At 38.0% G+C, this 16,395-nt stretch overlaps 1 protein-coding gene across 1 annotated transcript in view; it reads left to right on the top strand.

Annotated features, from left to right (window-relative positions):
- Positions 1 to 16,395, top strand: part of Hacl1 (2-hydroxyacyl-CoA lyase 1) — a 40,907-nt gene that overhangs the window by 9,001 nt on the left and 15,511 nt on the right. The window contains exons 5-9 of the mRNA XM_042679815.1: positions 1,686 to 1,758; positions 3,935 to 4,012; positions 7,692 to 7,786; positions 9,966 to 10,078; positions 13,015 to 13,150. Of these exons, the coding sequence (XP_042535749.1) occupies positions 1,686 to 1,758; positions 3,935 to 4,012; positions 7,692 to 7,786; positions 9,966 to 10,078; positions 13,015 to 13,150 (495 nt within the window). The remainder of the gene's footprint in view (positions 1 to 1,685; positions 1,759 to 3,934; positions 4,013 to 7,691; positions 7,787 to 9,965; positions 10,079 to 13,014; positions 13,151 to 16,395) is intronic.

Raw genomic sequence — 16,395 nt, 5'->3', positions numbered from 1 at the left:
CCAATAAGATCAGGTTGCAGAGGATTGTGCTCTAATCAATTCATAACATATATTTAATCTTTTTAGTGAGAAGGACATTTCTTTCTCTGGTATTGTGTTTCTCTTATAGTACTGGGGTTTTGAACTCAATGCCTTGCTCTACTACTTGAGCTATTCTTCCCCAGCCCTTGCTTTGGTTATTTTTGAGAGAGTCTTGCATCTTTTGTTTGACCATCATACTTGCATTTCCAAAATAGCTGACATATCACCATGCCCAGCTTTTTAAAGTTAAAATTGGGTATTGCTAACTTTTTATCTGGGCTGGTGTCCAACTGTGATTCATCTGCCTATCAGTGGTTTGGGCCACTGCACTTAGCCTATACTGTGTTTCTTATAATTGGAGTTTTCTTCTTCCTCCCCCTTCCTTCCTCTCTTCCTTCCTCCCATCTTCCTTCTTCTTTTCTCCTTCTTTCTTCTTTCTTCCTTCTTTTTTAAAATTTTGTACTAGTACTTGGGCTTGAACTCAGGGCCTGGGTTCTGTCCCCTAGCTTTTATCACTCAAGATTGCCATTCTATCATTTAAGCCACAGCTCTATTTCAGGCTTTGTGTGTGTATGTATGTATGTGTAGTTGAGATTTGAGTCTCACAGACTTTTCTACCTGGGCTGGCTTTGAACCTCAGTCTTCAGATCTCAGCTTCCTGAGTAGCTAGGATTACAGGTATAAGCACTGGTGCCTAGCTAGCTCTGTTTCTTTTATTTTTTTCTTAGTCTTTTTCATCCTTATTCACTTTTTTAGGTTCTTTTTTTTAAAGGATCTTTAGATTTGCTACATGATTTTTTTTTTTTTTTTGTGGTGGTGGTGGGGGGATTGGTTGTGGGTCTTGAACTCATGATATGGGCACTGTTCCTGAGCTCTTTTGCTCAAAGCTAGTGCTCTACCACTTTGAGCTATAGCACCACTTCCAGTTTTCTGGTAGTTAATTGGAGGTTAAGAGTCTCATGGACTTTCCTGCCCAAGCTGGCTTTGAACTAAGATCTTCAGCTCTCAGCCTCCTAAGTAGCTAGGATTATAGGCGTGAGCCACCAGAACCTGGCTACCTGATTTTTTTTTTTACTTTGAAGGAGCAAAGTTTTATTGTAAGAACATCACTCATCTTGCCGTTCCAAATAGAATATACTTAGAAAAGTGTCAAATGTCTCTTTCCTGTATCCCAAGAATAACATATATTGTATAAAAATTCATTTTATGCCACGTTCATGCAATGAATCTGAAAGTCTTAACAATTAGCATCCAGAAAGGGCGAGGCAAGAATAAGGAAAAAACATTAAGTATGCATTTTCTACTTTTCTGCAAGGAAACATTCTCTCATATTAGGTCGCATCGTAAGTTTTGTGGGTTTTGTTTTTTTGTTTTCCTTCACATAGTGTTTTGCTGGGTAGCCCAAGCTGCTCTAGAAGTCATTATATAACCTGGGCTAACCTCAAATATGTAATCTTCAGTCTCTTGAGTTCTGAGTTTATAGGTATGTAGCACCACACTAAGCAGTATTTTTTAATTTACAGACTTTTAGGAGGGATGACATTTTCTCTTTGTGTATTTCTTTATCTCTGTCTCTAATATGTATGGAGTTGTTATATATTGGGGCACTGAGTGTTTTGCATAACCTCATGTGTAATTGTCTCTTTAAAAAAATTACTATTTAGGCCCTTGATTGTGATTGGTGGTTCCTGTGAACGAAATCAAGAGGCAATGGGAGCCTTCCAGGAATTTCCTCAGGTATCTAATTCTAATATTCTAACAATATAGTTATAGACAAGATGTAGAAATTCCTGTCTGCAAAATAAAAAATTAAAAACCTGAGTTAGAGGGTTATTATTTAAAGGTGATTTTCCTGAATAAGATAAACTGATGTTGGATATTAAGAAAGAGTTTAAACTGGGCACTGGCAACCCACATCTTTAATTCTAGCTACTAAAGAGTTGAGATCTGGAAGATTGTAGTTCACAGTTAGTCTTGACAGAAAAATCAGAGAGAATCCTCCAAAAATGCCCAAAATAACCAGTAAAAAGCCATTCTGGAGGCATGTTTCAAGTGGTAGAGCGTCAGTTGAGCAAGAAAGCAAAACAAGTGGGAGGTCCTGAACTCAAATTGAAACAGAAACATCAAGGTTCAGGCCTTGCTTAGGAAACTTCCAAGAAATACTCCAAATCAACAGGTTTTGAACTCTGAAAATAAGGAATCTTGCAAGGCCAAGAGGAGTGGCTCATGCCTGTAAATCCTAAATCATCAAGAGCCTGAGATTGAGAGGACAAAAATTCAAGGCCAGCCCAGGTAAAAAGTTTGCAAGACTCCATTTCAGCAGAAAAAGGGTATGATGGTACACATCTGTCATACTAGCTGTGGTGACAAGTATAAATAGGAAGATCATGGTCCAGACCTACCTGGGCATAAATTTGTGACCCTTTTTCAAAAATAGTCATATCAAAAAGATATGGCTCAAGTAATAGAGCACCTGCCTACCAAGGGAGGAATCCCCTCCAAAAAAAATAGTCAAGAAGAATGTAGGAATTAAAATATATTTGAATTCTTATCTCCCAGATTTTTCAGAAATAGTTAAGAGAAAAATCCTACTTAAAAGAAAATGACTATCATACTCTGAACAAGTCTGTTTTTATTTTTAAAGGAGAAAAAAAAGTATTTCAGAAGTAGAAGAAATTTGAAAGAAATTGCTAGCAAAAAATTGCAGGTTGGGGGCTGGGAAGGTGGCTCAGTGGTGGAGTGCTTGCCTTGCATGCATGAAGCCCTGGGTTCGATTCCTCAGCATCACATAAGCAGAAAAAGCTGGAAGTGGCACTGTGGCTCCAGTGGTAGAGCACTAGCCTTGAGCTGAAGAGCTGAGGGACAGTGCTCAGGCCCAGAGGTTCAGGCCCCATGACCGACCAAAAAACAAACAAACAAACAAAAAACATTGCAGTTTTCAAAATGGCTACAGATGTTGAAGGTGAATTAACACTTAATAGTATAAATATCAGAAAAAAATTAAGAGCAAAGAGTTAAAACCATTAGACAAAATCTGTTGGTAAATCAAGAACCAGTGTGAGACCTTGGTGCCAGTGACTCATGCCTGTAATCCTAGCTACTCAGAAGCCTGAAATCTGAGGATGGTGGTTTGAAGCCAACCAGGACAGGAAAGTCCATGAGACTCTTTATGTCCTAAAATGACCAAAAAGCCAGAAGTAGAGCTGTAGCTTAAATGGTAGAGCTCTAGTCTTGGGCAAAAGATATAGTGCCCAGGCACTGAGTTAAATCTCCAGGATTGGCTAATTAATTAATTAATCAATCAAGATGTAACAGATAAACATATATTTGTAGCTGTGGGTAGCTTATTTAAATTTTTAGAAGTATTGTCAGATTCCCTCTATCTATATGTACTCATCCAATCAGTAGTTTATGAGAGTGCCTGGTTTCCTGTGTTTGGCAAATGTTGTGTGTTACCAAACTTATTCAGTTTTGCTGATTTGAGAAATTAAAATATGGACTTTTTTTGATTAGCTTTCTGAAACAGCCTAAGGCAGAAATTTGTGATTTGAATAGACTTTTTTTTTTTTTTTGGGTCCACTCGTGGGGCCTGAACTCCGGGCCAGGGCGCTGTCCCTCAGCTCTTCAGCTCAAGGCTAGCACTCTACCACTTGAGCCACAGCGCCACTTCCGGCTTTTTCTTTTTGCTTATGTGGTGCTGAGGAATCGAACCCAGGGCCTCAGGCATGCAAGGCAAGCGTTCTACCACTGAGCCAACTTCCCAGCCCTTGAATAGACTTTTGAGAAGCAGTCTTAACCTGCATTTTCTCCATCTTGCTTCTAAATGTATTAGAAAATAGTAACATTTTACCTTCCTTCAGGAGAGTAATCTGATTGTGAGCTGAATTTGACATGATTTTCATTTTCTGAACAGGTTGAAGCTTGTAGATTATATAGCAAGTTCTCAGCCCGGCCAGCCAGCATAGAAATGATTCCATTTGTCATTGAAAAGGTACAGTATTTAATTAGATGAATCCAAGACGTCATACATGGTAACCATATACCCTATCGTTAAGCTACACTTCCAGCATTGTTCTTTTTATTCTTAATAGATGAGTGACAATTAACACTATGCCTAGGTTATTAAAAGTGACATTGCTATGGTGAAAAATTGCAACTGAGAAGGATTTCTTGGAAGCTGTGAATAAAGTCATTAAGTCTTTTGCGAAATTCAGTATTACTCCATGCTATATGACATGTAACTAAGTGCCATAGGCTTGCAAATGAAAACATTCCTTTAGTTGAAATCCTAAGCTTGTATACATTTGACATTAACTACCTTGCAACAAAATAAATGATTTCAAAATTGTAAAAAAAAAAAAGTGACATTTCTGAAAAACTCTTTATAGGGGCCAGATATGGCAGAACATACTTGCAATTCTAGCTTCTTATGAGGTAGAGACAAGAGGATCATGGTAAAAAGACCCTATTTCTAAAAGACACCAGCTGTGGTAGTACATGCCTTTAATCTCTGCCATAGAGATAAGAAGATTGTACTCTGAAGCCAGTCTGCGAAAACTTAGCTCTGGACTCTGCTGAAAAACAAGCCAAAAGACTTATTTAGCTTTAGCATGGTTCAAGTGATAGATATAGCACTTGTCTAGCAAGCACAAGGCTTGCAAGACTTTTTTTTTTAAACTAAATAAAACACCAAAACCGAATTACATTTTATGTTCACTGTCATCTAGTTACAGAAACAGAAGTAATTTTTGCACAAAGTTTCTATGCCTTAGTTTGTTGTGTTTTTTTTCTTTATTAAGATGCAGAATACTGGCATCAAATACAGTGAAAACAGGGGTTATACCGTGGGGGAAGAACATAAAAAAGAAAAGAATCACGTAGTTCATTATAAGTACATTAAAAACAATAGCAGGAAAGAAAAAACTACTTGTCCCTGTCTTGGGGTACATGTTGCTTAACATTATCTCATGTGGTCATATGTACATAGCCTTTGGCCTTCTCTGCTTGTCCTAGACATGTACTAGTCATTGCAAACAAGGGAAACCATGGGACCTATGTTTCTTTGGGCCTGGCTTACTTCACTTAATACAATTTTTTTTCCAAGTCTTTCCATTTTCTAACAAATAGGGCAATGTCATTTTTTCTGATGGAGGCATAGAATTCCATCATATATATATATATGTATATATATATTTCTATCACATTTTCTTGAGCTGATTGGAAACTTTGGCCAAGTAGCACGTATAAAATTAACCCTCAGGGGCTGCGATGGTGGCTCAGTGGTAGAGCACTTGCCTTGCATGCATGAGGCCCTGGGTTCGATTCCTCAGCACCACATAAACAAAAAGAAAAAAGCTGGAAGTGGTGCTGTGGCTCAAGTGGTAGAGCACTAGCCTTGAGCTGAAGAACTGAGGGACTGTGCCCAGACCCAGAGTTCAGGCCCCACAACCAGATCCCCCCCCCAAAAAAAAATTACCCTCAGAAATCAATGGCTTTAAGCCGGAAGTGGCGCTGTGGCTCAAGTGGTAGGGCGTTAGCCTTGAGCTGAAGAGCTGAGGGACAGCGCCCAGGCCCAGAATTCAGGCCCCACGACTGGACCAAAAAAAAAAGAAATCAGTGGCTTTCCTGTATGCCATTAATGAGAAGAGTGCAGCTGAAATTAGGAAAGCAACCCCTTTTGTAATAGCCCCACAAAAAATAAAATACTTAGGAGTTAACAAAAGAGGTGAAGGACCTCTATGACAAAAACCTTAAAAAACCTGAGAAAGGAAATTAAAGCAGAACTAACCAAGTGAAATCCTCCCATGCTCCTGGATTGGGAGGATTAACATCATGAAAATGGCAGTACTGCCAAAGGCTATCTACAAATTCAGTGCGATACCTATCAATATCCCAACCTCATTCTTCAATGAAATAGAAGAAGCAATCCAAAAATTCATATGGAACAATAAAAGACCCCAAATAGCAAAAACAATACTTAGTAGAAAGAACAGCACTGGAGGAATATCAATACCAAATTTCAAACTATACTACAAAGCCATAGTAATCAAAACAGCTTAGTACTGGCACAAGAACAGTCCTGAGGACCAATGGAATAAGACTGAAGACCCAGAAAAATCCCACAGACCTATAGCCACCTAAGTTTTGACAAGGGAGCCAAAGAAATAGAATGGAAGAAAGATAGCCTTTTCAGTAAATGGTGCTGGCAAAATTGGTTAAACACTTGTAGAAAATTAAAGCTAGATCTGTATGTATCACCCTGCACCAGAATCAACTCCAAATGGATCAAAGACCTCGAAGTAAAAGTAGACACCCTGAAAACATTACAGGAAGGAATAGAGAAACTCTAGGGCTCCTTGGCACAGGCTGAAATTTTCTTAATAGAGACCCAGAAATACAACAAATCAAAGAAAAGTTGGACAAATGGGAAACTGCAGAGCTTCTGCAAGGGAAAGGATATGGATAGCAAGATCAATAGAAAGCCCACGGACTTGGAGAAGACCTTCAGTAGCCATGCCATACAACGGACAAAGGTCTCATATCTAAAATATACTTACAACTCAAAAAACTAAATCCCCAACAAATCCTCAAAGAACTGCCCAATAAATAAGTGGGCTAAAGACTTAAAGAGAGACTACTCTGAAGAGGAAATAAGCCAATAGATACATGAAGAAATGCTCAACTTCTTTAGCTATAAAAGAAATGCAAATCAAAACAACAGCGAGATTCTACCTCACCCCAGTGAGCATGACTGTAATCAAGAAATCTAATAACAACAGATGCTAGAGGGAACCCTACTGCATTGTTGGTGGGAGTGTAAAGTTCATCCACTTTGGAAAGCAGTATGGAAGTTCCTCAAAAGACTCCACGTAGAGCTCCCTTATGATCTAGCAACCCCAATTTTGGGCATTTACCCAAACAATCACAAACAAGGTCATACCAAAGCTACCAGCACTATTTACCATAGCTAAGATATGGAACCAACCCTGATGTCCCTCAGTAGATCAAGAAAGTGTGTGTGTGTGTGTGTGTGTGTGTGTGTGTGTGTGTGTGTGTGTGTGTGTGTGTGTTTGTGTGTGTTTAACTGGGGCTTGAACTCAGGGCTTAGGGGCTGTCCCTTAGCTTTATTACTAAAGTCCAGTGTTCTGTCACTTGAGCCACACTTCCATTTCCAGCTTTTTGCTGTTAAATTGGAGCTAAGTGTTTCGTGAACTTCTATGCCTGGGCTGGCTTTGAACCTTGATCCTCAGATCTCAGCCTCCTTGAGTAGCTAGGATTACAAATGTGAGCTTCCAGTGCCCAACTTGTTCATTACTTTTTAAATTATATTTTTAATTCTACACATGTAAAGTTATAATAAACCCTTGGGTGTTTTCTCATATACATTTGCAAAAAAAGGGGAGCTGGTTCATGTAATCTCTTAGTTCATTAAGACAGCATATTATGAATTTTAAACTCTCAATGAATACTTTCCTACCTCCCCTCTTTCAAACAAAGAAATCTCTTAAAATGTGTAAACTTAATGAAGGACATTTTTTGTTTTCTTGTCCTAGGATGACTAGGAATATTGAATAGTGTTAATTTCACAGTTGTAAGTTATCTTTCAGTGGAATATGATTCTAAGAGTTGAGATTTATAAAAATCTTTTCTTCTGTTTGGAATGAACATAGGCAGTGAGAAATAGTATCTATGGTCGTCCAGGGGCTTGTTATGTTGACATACCTGCAGATTTTGTGACCCATCAGGTGGATGTGTCTTCTGTAAAGTAAGTAACAGTTATTTGAAATTCTTTCTGAAGTTAATATTGTTATAATGCCTGCTATCTTTTTGAAAGAACTGGTCCATAAGTTTATGAATTCATGTTTGTTTTTAACCTTTGATGATTTAATAATTAACAGAATCTTTTAATTTTTTATGTGTGTGCCAGTCCTGAGATTTGAACTCAGGACCATGGCATTGTCTCTGAGCTTTTGTGTTCAAGGCTACTGTTCTGCCATTTGAGCCACAGCTCTACTTCCAGCTTTTTTTGGTGCTTAATTGGAGATGAGTCTCACAGATTTTCCTTCCCAATCATGATCCTCAGATCTCAGCCACCTGAGTTAGAATTACATTAAACTGAATCTTAGCTGAATTCTTTTTATTAAAATGATATTATTTAGTAACTATTTAGAGACTTTTTATCAAATACTTGAAGCTCCCTGATTTCCACATTTGAAATTCTTCCCCCAATAAGTACATATATGTATCACTACTAGTGTAGAATGGATTGTTGACAATTGTCCTAGTGTAAGCCAAAGGATGGAGTGATTGTTGAAAAATTCCTAGGACTCAATATATAAAGTCTTTGTCTAGCTATATGTTATTTTTAAATGTTCCAATAAGGTATTTTGATGATTTGTCCCATCCCTCCCTCCCCCCTCCCCTCTCTCTTTTTCTTTCTTCTCTTTTTTGGCCAGTCCTGGGGCTTGAACTCAGGACCTGGGCATTGTCCCTGAGCTTCTTTTGCTCAAGGCTAATAAACTACCACTTGAGCCACAACACCATGTCTGGCTTTTTCTGTTTATGTGGTACTGAAGAACCAAACCCAGGGCTTTATGCATGCTAGGAAAGTACTCTACCACTAAACTACATTCCCATTCTCCCCCCACCCCAATCCCTTTATTTCTTAACACTGAGTAACTAGAAGTACAGAAGTAATTTTTTCACCCTTGATAAAAGGCTCATTACTTAGGCAGTGCATCAACCTGGTACCATTTAATGGATTCCAGTTGCTGTGGACTCTGGTCTACTGGTGATATTTCCTTGATCTTATAAAGTGAGCCGTGTTTTCTCCATTTTAACAAATTCTGGAAAGGACTAGAAAAGTAGAAAGAAGTAATCTTTTCTTCTAAGAATTAACTTTTTGTTGTTGTTGTTGGTCATGGGGCTTGAACTCAGGGCCTGGGCTTTTTCTCTGAGCCTTTTTGATGCTCTATTGAGTCACACTGCCACTTCCAGCTTTTTTTGAGTAGTTTATTGGAGATAAGAGTCTCCTGGGCTGGCTTCACACTGTGATCTTCAGATCTCAGCCTCCTAAGAAGCTAGGATTACAGACATGAGCCACCAGCACCTAGCGAGATTAATACTTTTAACATTTAGTACTTTCCTGTTCCCTTTTCATGCATATCTTATTTATATATTTATTTAGTTATTTTTATTGTTTGTTTTGTTTTTGTTCAGGTTCTGGACCTTGAATTCAGGGATTGCCATCCCTAAGCTTCTCTGCTCAAGGCTAGTGTTCTACCACTTGAGTCACAGCTCCACTTCCAGATTTCTTGGGGGTAGTTTAGAAGCCCTGGCTGGCTTCTAAACACAATCCTCAGATCTAAGCCTTTTGAGTGGCTAGGATAACAGGCATGAGCCACTGACACCTGGCTGCATATCTTTTTTTTTTAAGTCCCATGGGGAAGAAACATTTTATTTGTTAATTATTTATTTATTGGTATTGCTCAGGTTTGAACTCAGGGCTTCACTTTTTTTTTTTTTGTGCCAGTCCTGGGGCTTGAACTCAAGGCCTGGGCTTCTTTTGCTCGGCTAGCATTCTACCACTTGAGCCATAGGCTAGTTCCAGCTTTTTCTGTTTATGTGGTACTGAGGAATTGAATCCAGGGCTTCATGCATGCTAACACTTCAAGTACTCTAACACTAAGCCATATTCCCAGCCTGTGCATTATGAAGCTTTAAAAATGAATGTCTTGATGCCTATAATTGACTTATAATGATTTGTGGGAAAATGCATATGTATGTATATATAAAGCAAATATAGTAAAATACATCTAGTGATTGGATCAGCATGGCAGGTATATGGAATTCATTGTACTCTTTCTTTCATAGGTATTTGAAGTTTCCAAAATAAGGACTTTTAGAGTTACCTCTTTTAATTAACAGAATTCTTTTATTTCCAGGTTCAAGGAGTGCTGCCTGCCACCTCCTATTAGCATGGCAGATACCTCAGCTGTAAATATGGCAGCATCTGTTATTAGGAATGCCAAACAGCCCCTTCTTATCATCGGGAAAGGTAACATTGAATAGAACTCTTTAGTCTTGCTAGCCTGTTAAGAAAATGGTTCTTTTTGGAAGTTGTCTCCATTATTTGTTATTATCTGCCTTAATGTTTGAAATTAGAATAGGAGGTTCTTCATCATAGAATTATCCTTGTATGCCCAGAAATCTCACTGTTAGGAAAAAAATCTCCCATTACTTCTTGGGACTTAAGTAAAATTTTTCTTTTTTTGGTGCTAGTACTTGGGCTCGAACTCAGGGCCTTTGTGCTATTCCTTAGTTTTATATTCAAGACTGGTGCTCTACCACTTGGTCCACAGTTCTACTTCTGACTTTCTGGTGATTAATTGGAGATAAAGTTTCACAGATTTTGTAGCCCAGTTTTCTTGGAACCATGATTCTTGTATCCTCAGCTTGTTTAGTAGCTAGGATTACAGGCTAAGCCACCTGCACTTAGCTTTTCTTTTTCTTTTTTTCAATTGTAAAACATTTAGAAAAATTTATAAATGCAGAAAAAATCTCTTTTTTGATGGTACTGGCATTTGAAGTTTGAACTCAGTATTTCATGCTTGCTCAGCTTGCTTGCTCATGGCTAGTGCTCTACCATTTAGAATTAACAAATAATGTTTGTTTATAGTAGCTATGACAAACATGTTATTATATTAAAATTTTTCTATATTTAGGATTTAAGATGGAGTCATCAAAAGAAAACTAAATTAAAAGGTGATTTTTTTCTTTTTTTTTGCCAGTCCTGGGCCTGGGTGCTGTCCCGAGCTTCTTTTTGCTCAAGGCTAGTGAGCCACAGTGCCACTTTTGGCTTTTTCTGAGTAATTCATTGGAGATAAGAATCTCATGGACTTTCCTGTTTGGGCTGGCTTCAAACTGCGATCCTCAGGTCTCAGCCTCCTGAGCATCTAGGGTTACAGGTGTAAGCCACCAGTACCTGACAAGATGTGAATATTTTTAAGGTTTTTGGACTAATGTCAGATATTTGTCCTTATGTGTTATGCCAAACAATTTATGTACTTTTAAGCAGCTTATTGTTGTTTTTACTTTTGCTTTTTTTATTTTTTATTTTTGTCAGTCGTAGGGCCTGAATTCTGGGCCTGGGCGCTGTCCCTCAGCTCTTCAGCTTAAGGTTAGTGCTCTACCACTTGAGCCACAGTGCCACTTACGGCTTTTTCTGTTTATGTGGTGATGAGGAATCGAACCCAAGGCCTCATGCATGCAAGGCAAGCACTCTACCACTGAACCACCTTCCAAGCCCCTGTTGTTGTTGTTTTTGTTTTAAGACAGTGTCTCCCAGGGTGGTCTCAAACTCATGATTCTTCTGCTTCAGGCTTTTGGAATTAAAACTATACACTACTGTGTCAACTAACAAAGTCATTATTGCATCTATTTTCTGGTCTAGAATTGATACTATTGTATATCAATATCTCACTTGTAAAATAGGGATATTAACTACCCCAATAAGGTATAATTAAGTAGCATAGTATGTGCAAAGCTTTCAGTGAATGCTTGCTTTCCTTCTTTCTTTAGCAAACACTTGATGAGTATTTATGATCAGAAAAGGGCAATAGAAAGTATTTATGAGAGATACAGAGAAATAATGATAATTTATGGGGGAAATTGAGCTGGTAACAAATGAGTGTAGTATACTCTTAATAGCGTGTATAGAAAGGGTGAAGTGGAGTCTCAGAGAAAGAGTAAATTTGCCTGAGTAGGTGGTGTGAAAAGATAATCTGGAAGAAGTAGCACAAAGTACCTTGAAAAGGTAACAGTTCATCAGGAAGATAGGGAAGTAAAAGCTTCCTCTAGGAAGAGGACTGAAGATTCACTGAGGTAGAAGGACAGTAAGAAAACTTTTTGAATGGAATACAGGAAACTGTTTTTCATCATACACACATAGGAAAGGATTCTGAGATTGTCATATAGGGGAAACACAATGTTGAATCTGAAAGCACAATATACTATTTCCTAGGATTCCATCAAGAAGTATAACTTTCAGGGCTGGGAATGTGGCTTAGTGGTAAAAGTGCTTGCCTAGCATGCATGAAACTCTGGGTTCGATTCCTCATTACCACATAAACAGAAAAGGCCAGAAGTGGCACTGTGGCTCAAGTGGTAGAGTGCTAGCCTTGAGCAAAAGAAGCTCAAGGACAGTGCTTACGACCTGAGTTCAGCTCTAAGACTGGACAAAAAAAAAAAAGAAGTGTAAGTTCCAAAGATGGATAATATTCTAGCCCTGAAAAGAGAGAGTATAGCATTAAATTAAATAGCTAAAAATTAATAGTGACTGTGATGCTGTGATGATAGTAGAAATGGACTTGTTCCCATATATTCCTATATTGTATAGGAAATCCTGCATCATTGAAACAAACAGTTGTTTTCAATGCCATTGAGGGCATGTGGTTATTCTGCAGGTGTACATTGTAAAAACAGATGGCCTGTGTCCCCCTTAACATTAGCTCTGTTACAATCACAGGATTGTAGAGCTATAGAAAGATGTGCAGAGCTTTAGAAACTCATGCACCCTAGAATAGCAGGTTTTGCAAAACAGATTTGCTGGTGGTTAGAGAGCCGTGTGTAGGGAGCCTTCCTCTTTCATAGCAATGGTGTTCCTTGCTCAGTAAAGATAGTGTGTTCAGGGAATTGTGGGACCATAGCATAGAGCAGGTAAGTGAGAACAGCAAGAGATACAAGAGGCGACTTTTGCTTAGGGTAAGATTTCTTCAAAATAATTGAGATTATGGGGGGATAACTAAAAACTACTGCTTTCATAAGCACTTTAAAATACCAAAGATAGAAAGCATAGTTACAGTTTATTTTGTGTTTAAGCCCATATATAAACAGAGAGTATTTGAGATCTTAAAAGCAATTTCATATGAAATATTTTGAGGGTCCCAGTGGTATGCTTAACCAAATAATCCCATGCATTTTTATTTCTTGTAGGAGCTGCTTATGCTCATGCAGAGGAGAGTATCCAGAAATTGGTGGAACAATGTAACTTGCCATTTTTGCCCACCCCTATGGGGAAGGGTGTGGTCCCTGACAACCATCCAAACTGCGTAGGTGCAGCCAGATCCAGGTGTGTGGCATTCCTGGTTTTTTTGTTTGTTTGTTTTAGTTGTTGTTGTTGTTTGTTGGGGGGGCTTGAACTCAGGGCCTGGGCACTGTCCCTGAGCCTCTCTGTGTTCAAGGCTGGAGCTCTACCACTTGTGCCATGGTGCCAATTCCAGCTTTTTCTGTGTATATGATACTGAGGAATGGAACCCAGGCCTCAACGCATGCTAAGCAAGTGCTCTACCACTAAGCCACACTCCCAGCCACCTGATTTTAAATATAGTAGCTTGGCAGATCTTAGTTTAACTTATTTTGTGATCTTAATGAATCTAGAGACAGGTTCTGAAAGAACTATATAATTTTAATAATTTTTATCATCTATTTCTTTTTGAACTCTTAAGCACTTTACAGATTTTATTGATCCTCTTCTGACCTCATGGTTCTAAATGCACTCATTTGAATTATTGTTCTACACATAGTTTGTTGTTTTTATTTGGATATTTTCAAGCTTTATCTTTATCTTTGGTTTTAAGCAATTTACTCATGATGTCTCTAGACAAGGTTTTCCTTTCATTTATCCTGTTTGGAGTTTTAAAACCATTTGTAATCATAAACCTATGTTTTTCTCTCTAAATTTGGAAAGTTCAAATTTTTTTTTCTACAACACTATCTCTCCTTTTTAACTCTTAGGTCCCTGAGTGACCTTGATAATATTCATCCATCTGTTCATTTCAGTTTTTTTGTATATTAATTTTTTTATTTTTCTATTAAGAATACCTATTTATTTCAAGAATATTTTTCTTCTTGGAGCATAGTTTAATAGCTGCTTTATTAACTCTTGTACATTTCAGATTAGCACCTATTTGTTGTCTTTTGGAAATTGATCACATTTTTCTATACTGAGTAATTTGGGTTATATCTTGGATTTTTGCATCTTACATTGTGAGATTCTGGACCATGATAAAATCTTCTGCTAAATACTGAGTTTTTTGTTCTACTATGAAATCAATGGATTGGGTTGGGTTAGATAGAGTTTAGTCTGTTGTTTCTCTCTTTCTTACTGTGGGCAGCAGTCCCAGAGTCAGCTGTGCCTCAGACTTTGTTTAGCTACTGTATGTCTGCACATGCTCAGCTTAGGACAGGCCCAAACACACATTGGCTGACACCCAGAATCAAGGATTTCTTCATGGCTCCCACTCCACTCTCTGCTTCTCAAAAGTCCCTTTTCATGGTCTTTGCTGCCACACCTGTCAGACAGAAGAGAAAAAACTTTTAAAAAGTATGGAAACTTCCCTATTTGCTTTAGACAACATGGGGTTTGGAGTCTTTTTAAGCTCCTTTTGCCAGAAAGATGGCATTTCTCTTGTAATTTTGCCTGCTTAGGAGCCCCCTCTATGCAACTCTACAATAAGTCACCCTCAGAAAAGGGCAGGGGAAGGGAGAAAAAAATAAGAAAGATGTGACCTTCTTCCTACATAGTCTCCAGCTTGGGATGGGGTCCTTTTTTCTGATCCTCTCCAAATTTTTGCAGTTTTTCAACTAGAGCTGCTCTTGAGTCAAAGCTAGGAGACAAAAGATGGAATAGAAAACTTGGGAACTCACCCTTATGTGGATCACTTCTTCAAATTTTGCAAATCCCCTCCCCCTAATTCACGTGATGTTCACTGTTCAGAATACTCTGGAATTTGCTTTTCCTATCTTGTCCAGAGTTTTCCATTGTAATTGTTGGGAGAGCTAAGCTGTAGTAGATTTATGCCCAAGCTTGACTGGCACTGGAAACCTCCTCTTTTTTTTTTTTAATGAAGAATTTTATTTTATTTTTTTGCTGACATACTATGAAGCAAAACAAAATTGACACCATACAAAATAACTATAAAATATCATTCACATCATATTTTATCAGATTTACAGCATCTATGCATATTAGGGGTTATGTAATGAAGTGAAAAAACACTGTGTCAAACTTTTAGTTAATGTACACACATAAGAAATAGTCCAGGTAATGGTTAGTGTTTCCTATAAATTGTTTGCAAAAATTGCAAACTACTTAACCTAGTAAGCCGTCAAAACAAACTAGAAAATGACCCAGTTAAGCTTAAACATGACAATAGATGCTCACTGTCTCAGCATTGAGCTTTCTTTACCAGTTGTCTTGTCTGGGCACAGCATCCTCATCTGGTCAGCATGATGAGGGCTGCTAGTCCCCAAGGCCCCCAGGCCAGGCTGGGACAGCTGCTGCACCTTTAGAGTCATATGGAAGCCTCTTCTTTTAAGTGTGCCTTTTGAGACACACTTTCTGATATATCAACCTATTTTTCTTTTTCTTATAAAGCTCCTTAATTTAATTTTTCAATCAGCTTTTTAGTTTTTTCCATGAACAATGTGGAATTTTCTCTAATATCTATATCTATCTATATATATTTGGGTTGTATCTTGGATTTTGATATATATATATACATATATATATATATATATATACTAACCCATAAATATATATTATATGTTACTATATGCTTAATACCTATATATACTTTAAGATTTATTTGCTATTACAGATTAAATATCTTATAAATTATAGTTCCAGATTATTTCTGTGTTACTTAGCTCCACTGCGGAACTCTTGTGTATATTAATTATTGTGTGTAGACACTCGGAGCTTTATAGCACAAAACATGATTATTATCCAAAGTAAAGGAAACTTGGTAGGTTGCTTTTCTTTGAAGACCTTCATTGGTTCATTTTCTCTGCAGTAATACATACCTTAGACTGAGTATTTTTACACTTGAGGTACAACTCCATTTTTAGCTTTTTTGATAACTTATTGGAGATAAGAATCTTATGGACTTTTCTGCCCAGGATGGCTTTAAACTGTGACCCCCAGGACTCAGCCTCCTGAGTTGCTAGGATTAGAGGTGTGAGCCACCAGCTCCCACCATATACTGAACATGTTAGTGGAGATATTTGCTGTAAAAGTACAAAGAAATCAAGGACATAAGGACATGCAATGAGCTGAATGTGTCCCTCCAAAGTGCATAGAGACTCAATCATTATGGTGCCATCAATAAGTGGGGCTTTTGGAAAAATGATTTGAGTAAGAAGGGCAACCCTCATGAATGAGATTAGTACCTTATGAAAGAAATCAAAGGAAACCTTGGGACCCCATCCACTGTATGAAGACAGCAACAAGCCTTCTCCACAGTAGAGAAACAGGCTCACCAGACACTGAATCTGCTAGGCTCTTTTTCTTTCTTTTTTTGTGACAGAGTCTCA

The sequence above is a fragment of the Dipodomys spectabilis genome, unplaced genomic scaffold, assembly GCF_019054845.1.
Source record: "Dipodomys spectabilis isolate Male_0828 unplaced genomic scaffold, ASM1905484v1 ptg000054l, whole genome shotgun sequence".
NCBI classification, from domain to species: domain Eukaryota; kingdom Metazoa; phylum Chordata; class Mammalia; order Rodentia; family Heteromyidae; genus Dipodomys; species Dipodomys spectabilis.
This window is presented reverse-complemented; position numbering and strand designations above follow the sequence as displayed.